Raw genomic sequence first — 18,402 nt, 5'->3', positions numbered from 1 at the left:
GAGCAGGGTGTGTGTGTTTAACAAGACCTTTAAGTGGTATAATAATCCTTCCATATTGTCAGGGCTGTGTCAAGGCTTCAGGGAATTACGATCCCTCCCCGGGTGGCAATCAAAAGGCAGATAACCGAAAGGAGTTCTTACCATATAATTTATTCAGTATTCACAGAGAGTGACAAAGGAACGCTATCTCTATAATGGTGGCGTTGCTCCAGGTCAAGTCCCACCCCTTCAGTCCCCCTTAATCTATGTCACCCCTGTGGAGGCTGGTCAGTGCCTTCTGCCTCTGAGATTTGTGTTGTGCTACTTGCACAGCCCATCTACCGTACTTTATCGTCTATAAGATGCCCCCATGTATAAGACTGGACCTAATGGTCAGGGGTCCCTTTACCTTTTTATCTGTTGTTATGCAACTGAATTCGTGCCTTTTGCCACGGGGTGGCAGCAAAGAGGCACTTGCTCATCCAACTAAGAATCCACTAGCTACCCTTTCAAACAGCACAGCCTTCCCAGCACACTGACTCCTTCCATCTTTCCAATTCCAGAATACACCTGACTTCTGGAAAACAGGAGTCCATTTTGACAATATGCTGGGGGCCAAATCTTCACAGGCGAAACCCTAGTGGATGACCCACATGAGATGTAGATTAAGTCGTAGCTTTCCAGGCACCAGAAGCAATGGGATGATGTTTACATGATTTAATTGTTGCAATTTCCCACTGTGCCCATGACTGATTTGATGAGGGCAATATTCCCCTGAGCATTCTTCCTAAGGCTGGCTGCCACAGTGGCACGGGAACCAACTTGGAAACTCAGAAGAACATTAAGGTAAAGGTAAAGGGACCCCTGACCATTAGGTCCAGTTGTGACCGACTCTGGGGTTGCGGCACTCATCTCGCTTTATTGGCCGAGGGAGCCGGCATACAGCTTCCGGGTCATATGGCCAGCATGACTAAGCCGCTTCTGGCAAACCAGAGCAGCGCACGGAAACGCAGTTTACGTTCCCGCTGGAGCGGTACCTATTTATCTACTTGCACTTTGATGTGCTTTCGAACTGCTAGGTTGGCAGGAGCTGGGACCGAGCAATGGGAGCTCACCCCATAGTGGGGATTCAAACTGCTGACCTTCTGATCGGCAAGTCCTAGGCTCTGTGGTTTAACCCACAGCGCCACTCACATCCCTAGAAGAACGTTAACGCACTGCAAATGTATTTTGCTCAGCATAAAGCTTCCCAGCCATTTGTCATCTCGGGACAGAAATCCAAAGGAAAGCAAGTGTGAGTTACCTTGGGCTGCAATGAATTTGTTCTTCTCTTGGTACCCCTGCCAAAAGAAAAGAAAACAAGAGAAAGAGGTAGCTCGTTTGTGCCTCTGGCATGCGAGTCAACTTCAAAGTCTTCCGAAACATTGGCACCTTCTCAGGCACCACACAGAGTGAGCACTTTACCTAGCCAATTTTGTATTGTACATAAGCTGCATGAGGGCCAACGAGAGGGGTTAGAGCAGTTGGGGGTGTTACATCAGCACCAAAAAGCATCTGTTTTTCGTGTTTTTGGTGTGGTGCCTGAAGGGGAAGAATACTCATCACTACCAGGGGAAAAGATGTACAGTACGTAGCGCAGTCACACAGACAGAGCTCTCTCTTCCTTGGAATATTTTACTGGAAACACAATAAAGTGGATGTGTGACTTGATACCAGTGGCAGACAGAAGCATGCTGGATATCTAAACACAGTGCACCTGATTCTTACCACACCCTTCACAAAAAACACTCTTGAACACAGTAGTGTGCTAGCACCCCACAATTTGTGTGTGGTGCTCTGGTTAATGGAAAGTAAAGGTAAAGGTAAAGGACCCCTGGATGGTTAAGTCCAGTCAAAGGTGACTACGGGGTTGCGACGCTCATCTCACTTTCAGGCCAAGGGAGTCGGCGTTTGCCTGCAGTTTTCTGGGTCATGTGGCCAGCAGGACTAAACCGCTTCTGGTGAAACCAGAGCAGCGCATGCAAATGCCATTTGCCTTCCCGCTGGAGCGGTACCTATTTATCTACTTGCACCGGTGTGCTTTCAAACTGCTAGGTTGGCAGGTGCTGGGACAGAGTGATGGGAGCTCACCCTGTCATGGGGATTTGAACCACCAACCTTCTGATCAGCAAGCCCAGGAGGTTCAGTGGCTTAGACCACAGCGCCACCCGTGTCCCTGTGCTAATTTGTGTGTGCTACTGCTCTGGCTAATGCAAGAAGGATGGTGCAACAAGAATTGCCAGGCAATGATTCTGCTCCTGACTTTTCTGTCTTCTTGACAAGTGCAGTTGAGACTGCAATGGTTAGGGGTGCTTTGGGCACACAAAAGTAGAGGCAGGAGACGAGAGAGAGACAGAAAAGCAAGGAAGTGAAGTGGAGATTATGCATCTACCAACACTGCAAAAACAAAACACTGCATCTCTTTAAGGAGCTGCTGTATGCAGAAACCACTAGCACACCTAGCTACACACTGCCCACTCTAATTGGTATACGACAGTTCTCTAAGATTTCCAGCCTCCTTATCTCTAATCTTTAACTACAGGTACCAGGGATCAAACAGCATGGCTCCTTCTGTAAGCAAACCATGTGCTCTCCCACTAAGCTATAACAGAAGGCAACGCATCTGATGCGGGGATATAGCCAGGACTGTGATGACACCACAGCCTCCAAAAATCCACATTCTTCAAAAAAAAAGTCACCCCTCCAGGGACGGACTGCACACCTCCATATTAGAATGCATCTTCAGTAGCACTCATTTAAAATAATTAAGGTTTTTTTACAGCGTGGTTTGAGGGAGGTGGAAAAGAAAACAGAAGGGCAGAGCTTGGGCAGGAAAACAAAACATGCGCACTACAATAATTGACAGGTAGGGAGCACCCATCTCCCAAAGCCGGCTTGCAGGGAGGGTGGGCAGGTAAGAATCTAGCCAGCTGGCTGGATCCAGTCCTCCAGCCCTGCTCACAGCACTTGAAGGCTCCTTGCTTTGGAGACTGGCAGTGGGCAGGATCCACAAATCATAACTGCTGCACAACTGTCCTTTCGAGAAGGAAACCTGTGCAAGGTCAAGGGAAATGAATGGAAGTTGTGCGACAGCAATGCCAGGTGAATCTGACTTACTGTCTGTGCACTTTTCAAGCTATGGAGAACTAGAAACTTGGTGTCTGTAGGGAGCAGCATGAAGCAACCCAATTTTGCCTACACGACTGCAGCTGCACATGTCTGTAGATCACCTGCAACACTGCTATCAAGGCAAGCAGGGGAGCTGGTTAGCATTCTCGTTAAAATAACCAAGTCTCATTCTGCTTCATTTCCCTTGCAGATACTTACATTAATAAAGGAGGCATTGATGTAATCAGAGTCTGGAACCCCTTCGAGAGGCGTCAGGTGAACCCTGGAATGATCATCTAGGAATGAAGGTAAGAAGAAGCCCGTTAAAAGAAGCAAGTGTCAGGGCGACATTTAAAATGTAGGGGCTTCAGTAAGGTTATATATGGCCAGAAGGAAGTGAAACCTTCAAGAGGAGAGCATTTGGGCCTCCCCTCAGCACAAAGGGAAGCTGGAGAAATTGAAACTCTTTACAAACTTTAGCCCAACACAGGATAAAACCTTAATGCAGTGGTTTTGAATTGCAGCAGGGGACAGAGGGTAAGAAGAAGCAGACTCTCCTGACCTGTGCAGATTATATAACCCATTTGCAGGAACCATGTAAGGGGAATAATAAAACATTTGCTTCACATTGCTTGTCTCACACTGCTGCCTCCAGTTGCATTCGTGCAGGGTTTCCCTAACTTGGGTGTCCAGCTGTTTTTGCACTGCAATTCCGATCATCCCTGACCACTGGTCCTGCTAGCGAGGGATGATGGGTACTGTAGTCCAAAAACAACAGGAGACCCAAATTTGGGAAACGCAGCTTTAGTGGAAAGGTGCCAACTACCACATTTTCTGGGTGGAGCAGTAGGGGAGTGGGGGGCTGTTCCTTTGCAATCCTTATGGCACGCAGCTTAAGAAAGAAGTGCAGTAGCTGTGCCAAAAGTATGCCTCGACTGATAATTTATTTGTTCAATTTTATATCCTGCCCATCCTCTCAAAGGAGTGACATGTGCTTAGGGTGGATGGCGAAGAGGAGCAGAAAGATAAACGGTCCTCTTATCTCCAGAGGAAAATGTTCCTCTCTCCAGGCCACCAAGTTTGGACATGACCGCAAGGGGGTAAGAGGTGCCAGGGCCTGGTATGAGTTTTTCGGGGGCTCACTGGACCAGGGGGAACTTGCCAAAGATAATTCTGGATTGGTCACAGGTGGGGAGGAGGCCGTAGAGGGGAGACAGTCAACACAGGGCCCTCCAGGTGTCATTGAATTACAAATCGCACCATCCCGGGCCACTGGCTATGCTGGTGGAGGCTGGTGGAAATTGAAACAACATCATAGGATGCGTGCAAGAAGCAGAGAGAGTTTCTACTGCAATCAAAGTTAGCGCCCCGCAGAATGAAACTTGGCTGGTTTTCATCTGATCATTCCGTCGCTACTTGGGCAGCTTGCTTTTCCTGGTGGCGCAGCTGAAGGTGAATGTGTGGCTGCAAACAACACAGCTGCATTTCAGGTATTTCTCCTTACTTTAATCACTGCTCTTCTGTGGTGTGTCCTTCCTTCCAGACCGTGATTCCAGCGGCTTCTTGGTATGGAAGACATTTGGCCCACGAAAAGAGTTGCCTCTGGGATAGGGTCAGGGCTGAGAATGCAAGTCCCTCTTTCGTCTGCAAGTGACCTGGGTCCAGGGTGGGCACCCATGTGGATCTACTAGCAACTGCTGGACCTGCAGGAAGAGCAACAGGCTCTTCCCCTCAAACAAGTCCTTTGTGGCGTGGCGTGCTTTTTAATGAACATACTCTCAGAATAATGTTCTTTTGCCTCCAGCTTCCAAAGCGAATGCGTTTTACCATATATGGCTATTGTTCTCATTCTTGTGTTACAGGAACTGCTTCTGCTGCTCCCCCTGGTTTGTGCCACCCCCTCTGTTATTCCCCTTGACACCCACAAGCAACACTTCTCCTAGGCAACCTCCCTCCCCTCTAATAATCGCTCCATCATTTTTGGCATAGCGAAAGGAACAGATGGAGAAAGGTTGACTGCCATCAGGCTAAAGCACTACTAGTTCAGCACCCTCATTTTATGGGTGTCTACCCACTGGGAAGCGCAGGCACCTCTACAAACAAGACAAACATGGGGGGAGGGCATTTGGATCCCCTGGGTTCTTTTGAGCTTACTGCAATGAAACCAGGAGGCAAGGCCACCTGCAGAAGAAGCGTTCTGTGTCACACTGCAATGTACAGGTAGCTGTTAGCTGTGCAGGGCAAAGCAAGAGCTGTATATGGCTCTGCTGGGTCTCATCAGTCTCACTTGAGCCTCAGTTCGAAGCAAGCCTATGATGGGCACAGGATGGATCGATTCTCTTTTGCACAGACCCTTTATGTGGGTGGCAGTAGTAGCTGCATGCCATGGCTTTGGGTTATCAATCTCTGTCTGTGGTTTTGTTCCCCTCAGATGGTTTTCTCGCTCTTCCTTGTGAGAGATGACTAGACTGACTTTTTTAAAGAGAATGTTTGGCTACAAAGGTGCAGGCGCTGAAGCAGTGTGCATCATTCCCTTTAACACCACGGTAGCCAACCACCTGAGAACATCCTGGGCAACACTTACAAGGCAAGATGTTTACGTATCTGTTCTTCTCCTTGTTTTCTTCCTTGGAGGCAGCTTCACAGGTGGCTTGGATAGGGCACGCCGGGAGAGCCTGGGAGGATGGGGTAGAAATAAGAAGACGCTGTACCTTCACTGAACAACAGGGAGCAATCCACACCTAATACACAGCATCTGTGCCTTTTTATTCTGATCCTCTGAAATGGGCAGTGATAAACAGTCAATGATACCAAATTGGAAGTTCACCAGAGTGTGGATACCTCACCAATTGTTGGCTGGGCTGCAGACTTGGCTGCTTTTACATCTCTCCCTCCCAGAGCTCTAACTTTGTACTTGCCTTCTGTCTCATCTTGCGTCATTTGCCATTTTTTGTGTGTGGCCTTTTTAAAAAGCTGCCCTTTCATTTACTTCATAACTTTTATTTTTATTTTGCCTTACGACAAGAATTCTAAATTGGCTAAAAGCTTTCCAAGACCTGTTGTACATTGGAGAACAGGACCACACTGTCAGTGCACAATAACAGGGAGACTCAGAGGGAAAGAATTTGTCCCCACCCAAATCCTGGACTGTGTCATTCTTGCAAAAACGTTGAAAAGGAAGGATGCCAACACAAAACTCTGCACTGCCTGGGTCTGCCCTAGTAAGGTAGTTGTTCGTATAGAGCTGGCTGGGGCTGATGGAGGTTGTAGTTCAAAACATCTGCAGTGAAGCAGGTTGGGAAAAGATGGTAAAAGGTGCCTGAACTCCATAGAGTAATTGTTGAGCTATACAGTCATACCTCGGGTTGAAGACGCTTCGAGTTGAGCACGTTCGAGTTGCGCTCCTCAGCAACGCGCGTTACTTCCGGGTTTCGCCGCTTGCGCATGTGCAGACGCTCAAAATGACGTCACGCGCATGTGCAGAAGCGGCGAAAAGCGAAGCGTACGTGCGCAGACATGCCGTCGCTAGTTACGTTTACTTCTAGATATGAACGGGGCTCTGGAACGGATCCTGTTTGTATCTAGAGGTACCACTGTATTAGTGCTATTTAGCATGATACATAACAGTTTGTGCTCAACGGCACAAAGGCCACTTTAAAATCTACAAAAGGTTCAAATCATCCTTTGCTAAGAGATGCATAGTTGTGTATTACATGTTTTGGCACAAAACAGTTGCCCAGAGTGGAGAACTCATTTCTGAATCCGCTTGTTTTCTCCTGAAAATGCTGCTATTTATAGTCCAGGCCTCAGGTTTAGCTACAATATTAATCAGGCTAATCTGTTTGTAATAAGGAGAGGTTCAAACTCTCCCTCCCTCTCTCTCTTTAACAGGTGATGATAATTGTACTTTGATTCCTGTCAGTTGTTTGGTTGAAATAATAAAAAGCTAGTACAATACTGGAGGCCACCAGTATTTTTCTTCTTAAAAACTTCACTGCAAATACCATTCCCCCCTGGGGCCTTGATATTTGGTAAATTTGATATAATATAATTCAAAGTGCTGGTTTTGACCTATAAAGCCTTAAATGGCTCAGGACTGCAATACCTCAAGGACTGCCTCTTTCCATATGAACCTACCCGGACCCTGAGATCATCTTCTGAGGCCCTTCTTTGTGTGCCTCCTCCTCAAGAGGTTCAGAGGGTGGCAACACGAGAACGGGGGCCTTCCCTGCAGTGGCTCCCCATCTGTGGAATGCTCTTCCCAGGGACGTTCGCCTGCCGCCTTCATTATACACTTTTAGGTGCCAGGCAAAAACGTTCCTTTTTAACCAGGCCTCTAGTTGATCTGATTTACATCCTATGCCCTTTTAAAACATGGGGGGGGGTGTGCTATTTGGTTGTTGCTTTTATTTTTATTATGTATTTTGTGGTTTTATATCTTGATTTTCTTCTGTGAACCACCCTGAGACCTCCAGGTATAGGGCAGTATATAATTAAAAAATAATAATAATCACTGTTTCCTTGATAATTGGTGGAATGGACAAAATGTCTGATGGTCCCATATGTTAATTTTTGATCAAATGTGCTGTTTAGGAGGCAGGTTATAGTGTAGTGATGGAGACACCTCATGTGAGCAGACTGCCTACAATAACAGTACAGATAAAACAAAATAAAAAAATTCCTTCCAGTAGCACCTTAAAGACCAACTAAGTTAGTTCTTGGTATGAGCTTTCGTGTGCATGCACACTTCTTCAGATTTTATTTTGTTTTGACTATGGCAGACCAACACGGCTACCTATCTGTAACTAGTACAGATAAAGTGTTTAATGGGTTAATGAATGGGGAAATCACCCTTTCATTACAGGCTTTTAGCTAATCCTATCAACTCTTTGCAGACAGATTAAGAGAAGCAAGTAGTTACTTCATGCTACCTAGGCACACAAGATGGCAGCAAAGTCCCCTTCAGTAAAACCTCAGATTGCATGAGCTAAATCGCTATGGTTGTACCGGGACCTTTTGAAAGAGGCAGATCTCCAAATAACAAGTAGCAAGTGAATTAGGAAAGTGAAAATTGGCTAAACGAAAAAACCTGTTTGGAGCAACAAAAAGAGAGGAGGGGGAGATGAGCTGAACATGAAACTATGAAGGAGAATAGATGAAGATCTCCAGTAGATCTTCACCCAAAGGATTGTTGTGCAGGGGTCAAAAAGTCAGTAGGGTGTTGTCCCCTGATCTATATGGGAATGATCTGAACCCATAAATTTCCTTTGGGAGGCACTGAAGATGTAACGCGATTCTTGGAGTGGGGAAGGAGACCTAGGTTTAAGTCCTAGTTCGGACATGAAACTCACAAGAGCATCTCAGCAGTCACTAACTCACGGCTTAAATTACTTTTCATGTTTGCGAGTTGTTCTTGTTTCTTTTTTGGAGAGGGTGGGGCAACAATAGAATGGGGAAGATATAGGACACTTTTATGCTGAGAGGGCTGCCCAAAAGCACTTATTTATAATGACATCACTGAACCGAGTAATCCCAGCCAAGTAGTTACTTCTATCACTATTTAGAGACATCACCTTGCCGACAAAGGTCCGTATAATTAAAGCTATGGTTTTCCCAGTAGTGATGTATGGAAGTGAGAGCTGGACCATAAAGAAGGCTGATCGCAGAAGAATGGATGCTTTTGAATTATGGTGCTGGAGGAGACTCTTGAGAGTCCCATGGACTGCAAGAAGATCAAACCTCTCCATTCTGAAGGAAATCAGCCCTGAGTGCTCACTGGAAGGACAGATCCTGAAGCTAAGACTCCAATACTTTGGCCACCTCATGAGAAGAGAAGACTCCCTGGAAAAGACCCTGATGCTGGGAAAGATTGAGGGCCCAAGGAGAAGGGGACAACAGAGGAGGAAATGGCTGGACAGTGTTCTCGAAGCTACCAGCATGAGTTTGACCAAACTGCGGGAGGCAGTGGAAGACAGGAGTGCCTGGCGTGCTCTGGTCCATGGGGTCACGAAAAGTTGGACACGATTAAACAACTAAACAACAACATACTTTGATCCAGCCTTACCAGGTTGGGGAAGTCTGATAACTGCACACAGTATCTTTCCTTCCCCTCTTTTGCACTTTCCCAGTGACAAAGATTGCAATGAACCCCAAAAGCAGGGGCCCTTTTAACCTGATCTCACTCGCAACTGTGCATTATCAGCACCTCCTCATTTGCATAGCTACACTTTGCTGTGCATGTAACCAGCACTGATTGAAGTGTGGCGATGACGTGGAAATCTTACTGGAGTCACAATCGGCCCTCAAATGCTACTCTGGTTTGAATCAATAATGCAGGGAACAGATTTTCTCCAGGAAAACAGGAAGAGGGCGTGAAGGAGCCTGGACAAGGGCCCAAGTAAGGGCAGGGTCAAGTAAGGGCAAGCTAACAGCCCTGCTGATCTAGAAATATCTGATTGGGAGGCGGGGCATAGCCGAGAACCAGGGACTGAGCCTCAGACATTTGAGCACGAGGCAACACCCATTCCTGCCACCACTTAGATTTTCAAATGCAAGCCAGAAACATAAAAGCATTACTCAGGTTTGTCCTGTACAATTGGTACAGGGGAGGGAAGTCTTTCAGCGAGGTAGAGAAGGGCATTTCACTGCTTTGTGTGTACCATCTGACTCTTGACTTCTGCAGTACAAGCAGTAACCTTAAGCTCTTCTGTACATCAAAACAAACAAAATTCTACAACCCACACTGCCACATTTCTAAATGGCTTTCAGAATCAGCTTAGCAGGAGCTGTTAACCTTCACCGGTAAATAATGGGGTGACTGCAGTTATTCTCACTACGTCAAAACATGGCTAGCTTTCGAGCTCAACAGAGAAATGATAGTTCCTTAACAGCTGGGGTGTAGGAAGAAGCAGCTTGGACTGGTCTGGGCTTGATTTCACACAACTGGCATTCAATTTTAGCAAACAATCTTTTTCTTTTCTTTTTTCTGCCCAACCCCAGAACTCAGCAGGTATAAAAGGAGTGGGCTGTGAGGGAGGAAAAGCAAACTAGCAAAGGACTCACATTGAACTCTTCACGGAAAAGTTTGTTGTCGTCTGCCATTCGCCGGTTGATCTCCTCCTCCAGTTTATCCACAGGCAGTGGTGGGTATTTTCTGTTGGTGCTGGGAGATCTGGCAAGCAATGGCATGCTCTGGGGCTCTGCAACAGAAGAGGAGACCCACTTGTTTTTGGTGCACTAGGCAAAGGGCACTCAAGAGACTACAACTTGGGTTATATCCACAGACAAGCACATGCACACACGCACGCACACACACACACACACACACACACACACGTCAGTTCCCAGAAATCCATCACACTCTAGCATGATCAACAACCTCTCCAGGTTGTGGCCATGCAGATAGGGATAGGGAAAAGTTAGCCCCCATCCCTCTGCCTTCCACAACTAAATTTCCTTACTCCCCACCCACTCACAAGGAAATGAATTACTCCAAGTTGGGGGAAAGTAGCAGTGCTGCGCCTGGGACAACCGAGAGCTCAGTTTCCCTGTGGAAACTGCTCAGGCACAGAGACACTCGTTCCATTTGCCTCACTGCCGAGGCATTGTGCCGCTAGCCGGTACAAGAATAAGAAGAGAAGACAGGGAGATGCAGCTACTTCAACAAGTTGTATCAGACAGAACTCAGCATTCACCGCCCCGGCCCCCCAAAACAGAGCCATTTTCTGCAACGGATTATTTTAGCAGCAAAAGCTTGACAATCTGCCACATCCTAGTTTAACTGCATAGAAAGAGGGCAGCTAGCTGGCAGATGACCTAAGGCATGATGCAGACCTAGGGCATCATTCTTCATTCATGTGAAGGGAAAATAATAATAATAATAATAATAATAATAATAATAATAATAATAATAATAATAATAAATTATTATTATTTATACCCAGCCACTCTGGGCAGCTTCCAACAGAACTCTAAAATACAATAACCTATTAAACATTAAAAGCTTCCCTAAACAGGGCTGCCTTCAGGTGTCTTCTAAAAGTCTGGTAGTTGTTCTTCTCTTTGACATCTGGTGGGAAGGCGTTCCACAGGGTGGGTGCCACTACCGAGAAGGCCCTCTGCCTGGTTCCCTGTAACTTGGCTTCTCGTAGCGAGGGAACTGCCAGAAGGTCCTCAGAGCTGGACCTCAGTGTCCAGGTAGAATGGTGGAGGTGGAGGCGCTCCTCAGGTACACAGGACCAAGGCTGTTTAGGGCTTTAAAGGTCAGCACCAACACTTTTAATTGTGCTCAGAAACGTACTGGGAGCCAGTGTAGGTCTTTCAAGACCGGTGTTATATGGTCTCGGCGGCTGCAACATTTAGGTGGAATTGGGGTGCTGCAACCCTGGCCAGCATTAGGAGGAGGAGGAGCTGAATGGCCGGGCCATGTTCTGGTGCTGGGGAGAAGTCAACTGGACCGGCATAATGGAGTTCCCACAATCCAACCACCAGTATGCAGTTGTAAGACCAGAAGGCAGCTGTGCAACTGATCCATCCAATCCCTTGGACACACTGTTGAGGTGACCTCTGGTGAGGACTATGACATCCCTCTCATATGGCATACCGCACAGAAGGAAAAGGGTTGCCAGGACTGCCACACTGTGATTCTAGCTTAAATTGTGGGAGAAGAAAACACAGACTTACCCATGTCATCTGTCCGGCCATTAGACAAATGGAAGGAGTTGGAATGGCTCCCGGCTTGCTTGTATTTTTTGAACCTAGCAATGAAAATACATGGAAAATCAGCTAAGCCAGGTTCATATCTGAGTTATCTAATATGCTTTTGGGAGCAAGTCTTTCTACCTGCACAAGTGATCTTTTTCAGAGACTTAAATAGGACATTCTCCTGATGCCTGGCATGAGAAGATGAAGCAGGAGTTGTTTACCTTGAAAGGGTGGTTGGTGTGGATGGACACAGAGAAAGAGTGGCTACTCACAAAGCTGCATTTGGGTAAGGAGAACTCTGTGTGGATACCCAAATTTTCAGAAACACTTTGCTTCTATATAGCATCTTGCTTCTACATAGCATCTTGAACTTTGCACACAACAAGCATTGCAGGAGTTGGATTAGATGAAACTAGAGTTGCCCCTTCCAACTCTATAATCCTATGATTCTAAGCATGCTCTGCTAATTTAACAGCTGCAACAATAAACTACAAATCAGGAAGCTCCCAGTCCAAGTCTTGCCTCTGACATTAACTCACCAGGGGGCCTTAGGCAAGTCACTCCCTCTCAGCCTCAGATCAGCAATATGGGGACAACAGTACAGGGGGCTAGGGCTGTTCTGATGATTACAAATCAGTGTATGTGAGGCACTCTGAACATTTGAAAGCACTCATTAAGTACCATCCACAGACAGGAGATGGGTGCTGAGAGTGAAGCCACCTAGCAAGCGATTTGAACCAAGGACTTCCTGCTCAAAGCTCACAACTATATCGCCTCCCACGCCATGAATTCGTAAAAATCATTTAACTAAAGGTCTCAGAAACAAGTGAAGGAGACAGTATCCACAAATGATCACGAAAGGGGGGGGGGAAGCAACAGCTGGAGAAGCTGAGAGGTCAGAGTGCCCACTCTTACACAGTAGGAAATCACAACAGAGATGAAATTACATCTTGAAAAGCTGCCTTCCTTCTCTCACATCCACACCCAAACAGTGTTTGCTGTCTCAAATGCAACACAAATGCATATCACCTTCTGTTTCAAACATATGGTCTTGGATTCTGCCTTGGTCAGACCACACTGGGAATACTGTGTCCAGTTCTGGGTGCCACAATTTAAGAAGGATATTGACAAGCTAGAACGGGTGCAGAGGAGGGCAACCAAGATGATCAGGGGTCTGGAAAGCAAACCTTGTGAGGGACAGTTGAGGGAGTTGGGTAGGTTTAGCCTGGTAAAGAGGAGCCTGAGAGGAAATATGACCGCCATCTTCAAATATCTAAAGTGCTGTCACTTGGAAGACGGAGCAAGCTTGTTTTCACCTGCCCCGGAAGCCAACTGAAGCACAGGTGCTAAAACATGCAAGCCAAATAGCCAAGCTTGTGGCTGATTTGCAGGCAGAATCGCTGGCTCAAGAAAGATGGCTGCTCTGGTGCAGGGCGGGGGCTGCTCAAGAAAGGAGAGTAACTGAATATCTGGCTGGAGCAGGTACTGTTGCTGCTGCCCCACATTACTTCCCTTTGCCCTTTCCCAGGTGGGAAAGGCAAAATATGAGGAAGGCAGCAAGAGCGTTTTGCTTCATCCTCCTCTTTGCTCAATGAACCCTCCTCAGGTTCTTTCCAGCCTGGATAGGAAGACAAGTAACGGCTGGGCAACCTGCCATTTTGCATCAGGCCATTTACCCAATGCGAGGGGAGAGGGAAGGAAGGCATCAGCCGAGGAATCTGGAATCTGTGTAACTTAAGGGGCAGGTACCACACACCATCCCCCGAGGAGCTGCCTGTGGGCAGGAGATGCAGTGCTTACTTGACCTCTTGTTATCGGCACAGCTGTGCTTAAGAGGGTGACGAGGGGGAGGGAGGAGGCTGGTTTGGTGCAAATGCACCGGCAGGAATGCTGGATTGGCTCCACCGGCACGTTTGCACAGCGCTGACCTCCTCACTGCATCTCCCTTCTTCCCAATCCAGTAAGCGCAGCAACACCAGCAACAGGAAGTCAGGTAACCACTGCCCCTTCCATCCAACTGCTCCTGCACCTGCAGCGAAGATTGCCTCAGGGATTGGGAGCAACTAGAGCCCATTTTTATTTTGTTTTAATGATGCTTCTCTATTTGAAATGAATTAAAACTGGTCAAGGTGCAGCTCTAAGAGAAACATGTCAAACCACAGGAGTCCAGCAAAATGAAGTCAGGAGGTTTTCCAAGCACCACTTACCTTAACATATACAGGACAATGATAATAAATACTATGACTAGCAAGGAAGATAATGCCACCATGACGGCTATGATGGGTGTCTCATCTAGAGGGAGGGGAAAAAGAAATTTGTTTTAGAAACAGCAACACCAGATGTTTCAAAGGATGTAAGGAAACAATTGGGAGTTCCTGATTATTTCCTTTAAAGTTAAAATCACTTGATGTCATGATGGTATCAGGGAATTGATTCATTGGAATCTCCATCATACTGGCTGGTGGAGTGTGTGGGAGCTCAGGATCCAGGCAGCCAGCCATGCCTTGTTCCCCATCCCTGGCATAAAGTATCCCATCAGATCTGGAATTTGGATTTCAAGCTAACCTTGGAAACCTGAACTGCATAAAGCCATGATCACAGAGCCATGTTAACCCAGTGCTTTTTTTCCTAAAAAAAAAATGTTTAGGGGTACTCTCATTTTCCTACTCATTTTGAAATATTGCCCCTCAATGAGGCCAAACTTAGATTCACAAAATGTTTAAGGGTATGTGTACCCCTGCGTCCCCCAAGGAAAAAGCACTGCGTTAACCTATGTCTCACCATCCTTTGTACTACCTGAGATGTCATGTTCTCAGTTCCTTCTGAACAGCTGCAAATACGCAAGGGGCACACAAATTCCTACATGGCCAACTTAGATGCTAACTAATTGTGTACTGATCCACGCACAAAGTAACACTTGACGAGGGAACTCAATATGGTGGGACAGAGACTTTTAATATAATGCATTTATTTATGATTGCACTTGTACTCTGCACTTTCTTCAAGTACGTGGCTATTCTTTGCTTCAGCTCTTCACAACAACCCTGTGTGATAGGATAGGCTGAGAGATGAGTAACTGAGCCAGTAAACTTCATGACTGTTTGAATCCAGGTCAAGCAATGTGTCCACGTTAAGTAATCCAAAAGAATGTTAGATGAGTCGGGGGGGGGGGAGAAGCTGGACAGATTTCAAGGAGTAAAGGAAAAGCAACCATCAAGAGTGACACTTTCCCTCCCAGTAGAGAATAAGTTAGATGTACGGTTTGGTCTGATGCAGTCCAATGAGCTGCTGGAATTTGGAAGTGTGAACTGGCTGTGAGTTCATCTCTCCAAAGAGAATTCTTGTACAGCGAATTTAGATTCCAGGCAAGTCAAAATTACATGCTGACACACAACAATGGAAGGCTGTTTGGTGCATACTTAAAGCATTTTGCAGCCCTGCTTTCCTACACATTCTCTGAAAAGTAGTGGGGGCAGGCCCTAGGCAATTCTGTTGTTAGCTCACAGCAGACAGAGCAGTCGCACACTGAGCATTTTCTCCCATTCTTTGAAATATGCAACAGGTTTACAAATGAGCTGCAGCCTTGGCTGTTTGTGTCCTTGAGAGCTGCTGAGTTTGTACCTTTGTCCTAGCAACTCCCATACTGGAAAGAAGATTGAGAAATGACAGCAGGCAGAAAGCAATGGGGGAACGTGAAGAAAGCAGTTGAAAGCTCACCATTCTGCTTCCTGGCTGTGGTTAACGCTTGCAGTGGAAAAAGCTCCAGCTCTGAGTCAGATGTGTCAAAGAGGGAAGGTGCAAACCCCAAAGACCAACATCTCATTGCCAGATGCATCCCTGGGAAGTGCCACTGTAGGCCCTTACCTTCTCAACCATCCTTCCCACTAACTGGCCAACCCCAGATGAAGTTACCACAAGGCCAGGAAAAGGAAGCAGCTTGCCCATAGCGCGCGCGCGCTCTCTCTCTCTCTCTCTCTCTCTCTCTCTCTCTCTCTCTCTCTCATTATAGGAGCCTGTAGCACCAAATTAAAAAATCAGGCTACCCACCTATTCTCCCTCGCTCTCCCCAACCCCTAAAGGTGAGACTCCACATTCCCTGTTAGATGCAAGAGAGTCTGACATGGATTAAGGGATATTTGATGTGGAGAATCCAACTGCAACCCATAATTTCCTGAGCAGGTATACCTGCGCTCTATTTTTTCTCTCCACCACTGTGAAAATGCTCTCTACCACACAAGAGCTTATCTTGGTCACAAAAAGATGAGAGTTCTCTCTCTCTCTCTCTCTCTCTCTCTCTCTCTCTCTCTCTCTCATACACACACAAAAAAATGGATTTATGCAGCATATCATATTTGTGGAGTCAGTGTTGTGTACTGGTTACAATGTTTGACTAGGACCTGGGAGACCAGGGTTCAAATTCCCACTTGGCCATGAAGCTCACTGAATAACTTGGGGCCAGTCTCTGTCTCTTAGCCTAACCTACCTCAAAGGGGTGTTGTAAGGATAAAATGGGGGGGGGGGGAGAGAACCATGTATGAAACTTGAGCTCCTGGGAGAAAAGGTGGAATATAAACAAACACATATATGATTTTGGGTGCTTGCGAACCCAAATAACATGTGTCTAGTAAGGAATTTAAGTACATGTGTCTAGTAAGAAAATGACAAATACATCTTACTTTATTAACCCCACATCCCAAAAGGTGGGAGCTTTCTTAAATATGCCATTACCAATACATACCAGTCTGAAATTAAGAAGGTGTGAAGATACAATTTTGTGATTGTGTGTTAAGAGGGCAAAATCTTTTTACCCTGGACTGAAAGTGAAAAATTGAACAAACTGGTAAATTTCTTATTTGAGGTCTCTACATTAAGGACTGGTGAGGACAGCAGGCTGGTTCAGAAAATGTAAACTTGGACGCAAGTGCAAGTTCTCTGTATATCCCCTCCACACATGTATGACTTTGGCATGGGTGGAAACTTCCTCAGTAGGAAATATTCCAGTATTGATTGACAGATTGCAGAAATAATATTCAGCTTTATATTCTCCAGGCAGGATGCCAAAGCTAGCACAAGTATGTGAATAGCATGGCGGTGTGGGGAGCAGAAGTATTGCCCCATGCTCTGGAAATGGACACAATATAAAGGGCTGCAACCGTAAGCCAACATCATACACCTGTGAAGACTGTGGATTTTGTTTTATTCGTCCCTCCCATGAGGAAGGGACATTCTCAGCTCTCCAAATATCAGCTGTGCCTGAAATCTACTTTGTGAGTTCACCCAGAAAGAATAATATACCTGAGCGCCTGCTGTTATACAATAAAGAGTTTAACGCTGCCCAAAAGACAGCAACAGACTTTTCAATACAAGGATGGATCCTGAAAGGCTGGAAAGACCAACTGACTACCTGTGCAATTAGGTAAGAAACTGCGCCAAAGTAACTCCCCAACATTGCAATTAAGTCTACAACATTTACCAGCCCACTGAAATAAATTGCTAGACTGTTTGCGCCTCCCCTCAATCTTCCAGCCCGTTGCAGCCTAAAAGAAACACAACTTTTGTGAGGCTACTTTGCTTGGTGGAGAGAGTCTTGCTTGCCAAGCTAACCATGCAGATGGCTCTTTATTTCCCCTCTGTTCAGGCCAACTTCCCCCACCTCACCCTTGCCAAATGCAGCGAGTGTGGAAATGAAACTTTTGAGTCACTAGAAGCACCCTTGATACAAGAGTGAATAACGTTATCTGACATGGAGGTGATCAGATGCACTCATGTTCATTTCTTGTAACTGGCCCTAGAGCTCACTGTTTTTAAACTGAGCTGGCAAGGCGGGCGGAAGACGCTCTTGGAAGCTCCCTCCACCCTGGAGGTGAATGACATGCTAACAACCAATGCAGCCAACGGACACGTTTCCTGTTGCTTCCTCTGTAACGTTACTCAGCCGCAGACCACATTGCTGGGGTGGAGTGTGGGAACAGAGAAATGCACAACCAGGTGGGTTCCGTTTGGATATTTTGGTTGAAAAGGCTGCATTGATATTAGCAGTCAGTACAGGCCAGGCAAGGCCAAAACCAACAGCAACCCATCGCTGTCATGCAGTCTGGTTTAAAAAACAGGAGGCAGTGAACTATCCTGCCTTGTTTATTGGCTCCTTCATGCATGCACACACACATGCACACACAGAGAGAGAGAGAGAGAGAGAGTGTACAGGCGGGAGTTAGCAATTTCTTGCTGGCACTGCAAATAAAGGGGACTGATATGATTATGTGCATATCAGAATACACCAAGTGATGCTGCAGATACTATTATCGGAATAGCACGCGTCCAAAGAGTTGTGCTTATGAATTCCCCTGCTGTGAGACAGAAGGTCGCACAGTTTCAGTGTTGCCTTGAAATAGAGAATCAGGGACTAGAAACGCAGAAACGGCTGAGCATCCAGCCTGTGAGAGGGCTGTGTGCCTTGCCTTACATCCTGATGGAGTAAAGGCTTGGAACATTCCGCAGCACTGGATAAGAACCCATTGTATTGCTCCCATTTGCTCAGGGTTCCTGAAGCCTGGATGGGATTGCAAAAACATG

The 18,402-nt window shown here is 46.4% G+C and overlaps 1 protein-coding gene across 3 annotated transcripts in view; it reads right to left on the bottom strand.

Annotated features, from left to right (window-relative positions):
* Positions 1–18,402, bottom strand: part of PTPRA (protein tyrosine phosphatase receptor type A) — a 138,167-nt gene that overhangs the window by 20,771 nt on the left and 98,994 nt on the right. For all 3 annotated transcript variants that reach the window (XM_081876786.1, XM_081876787.1, XM_081876788.1), the window contains 6 exons: positions 14,037–14,121; positions 11,809–11,882; positions 10,189–10,325; positions 5,711–5,801; positions 3,346–3,422; positions 1,283–1,319 (listed from right to left, as the gene is read on the bottom strand). In XM_081876786.1, the coding sequence (XP_081732912.1) occupies positions 1,283–1,319; positions 3,346–3,422; positions 5,711–5,801; positions 10,189–10,325; positions 11,809–11,882; positions 14,037–14,121 (501 nt within the window). The remainder of the gene's footprint in view (positions 1–1,282; positions 1,320–3,345; positions 3,423–5,710; positions 5,802–10,188; positions 10,326–11,808; positions 11,883–14,036; positions 14,122–18,402) is intronic.

Source organism: Podarcis erhardii (assembly GCF_964252035.2).
Source record: "Podarcis erhardii genome assembly, chromosome: 9".
NCBI lineage: Eukaryota > Metazoa > Chordata > Lepidosauria > Squamata > Lacertidae > Podarcis > Podarcis erhardii.
Note: the sequence above shows the minus strand (reverse complement) of the source record. Positions and strands in the feature narration are given on the sequence as shown.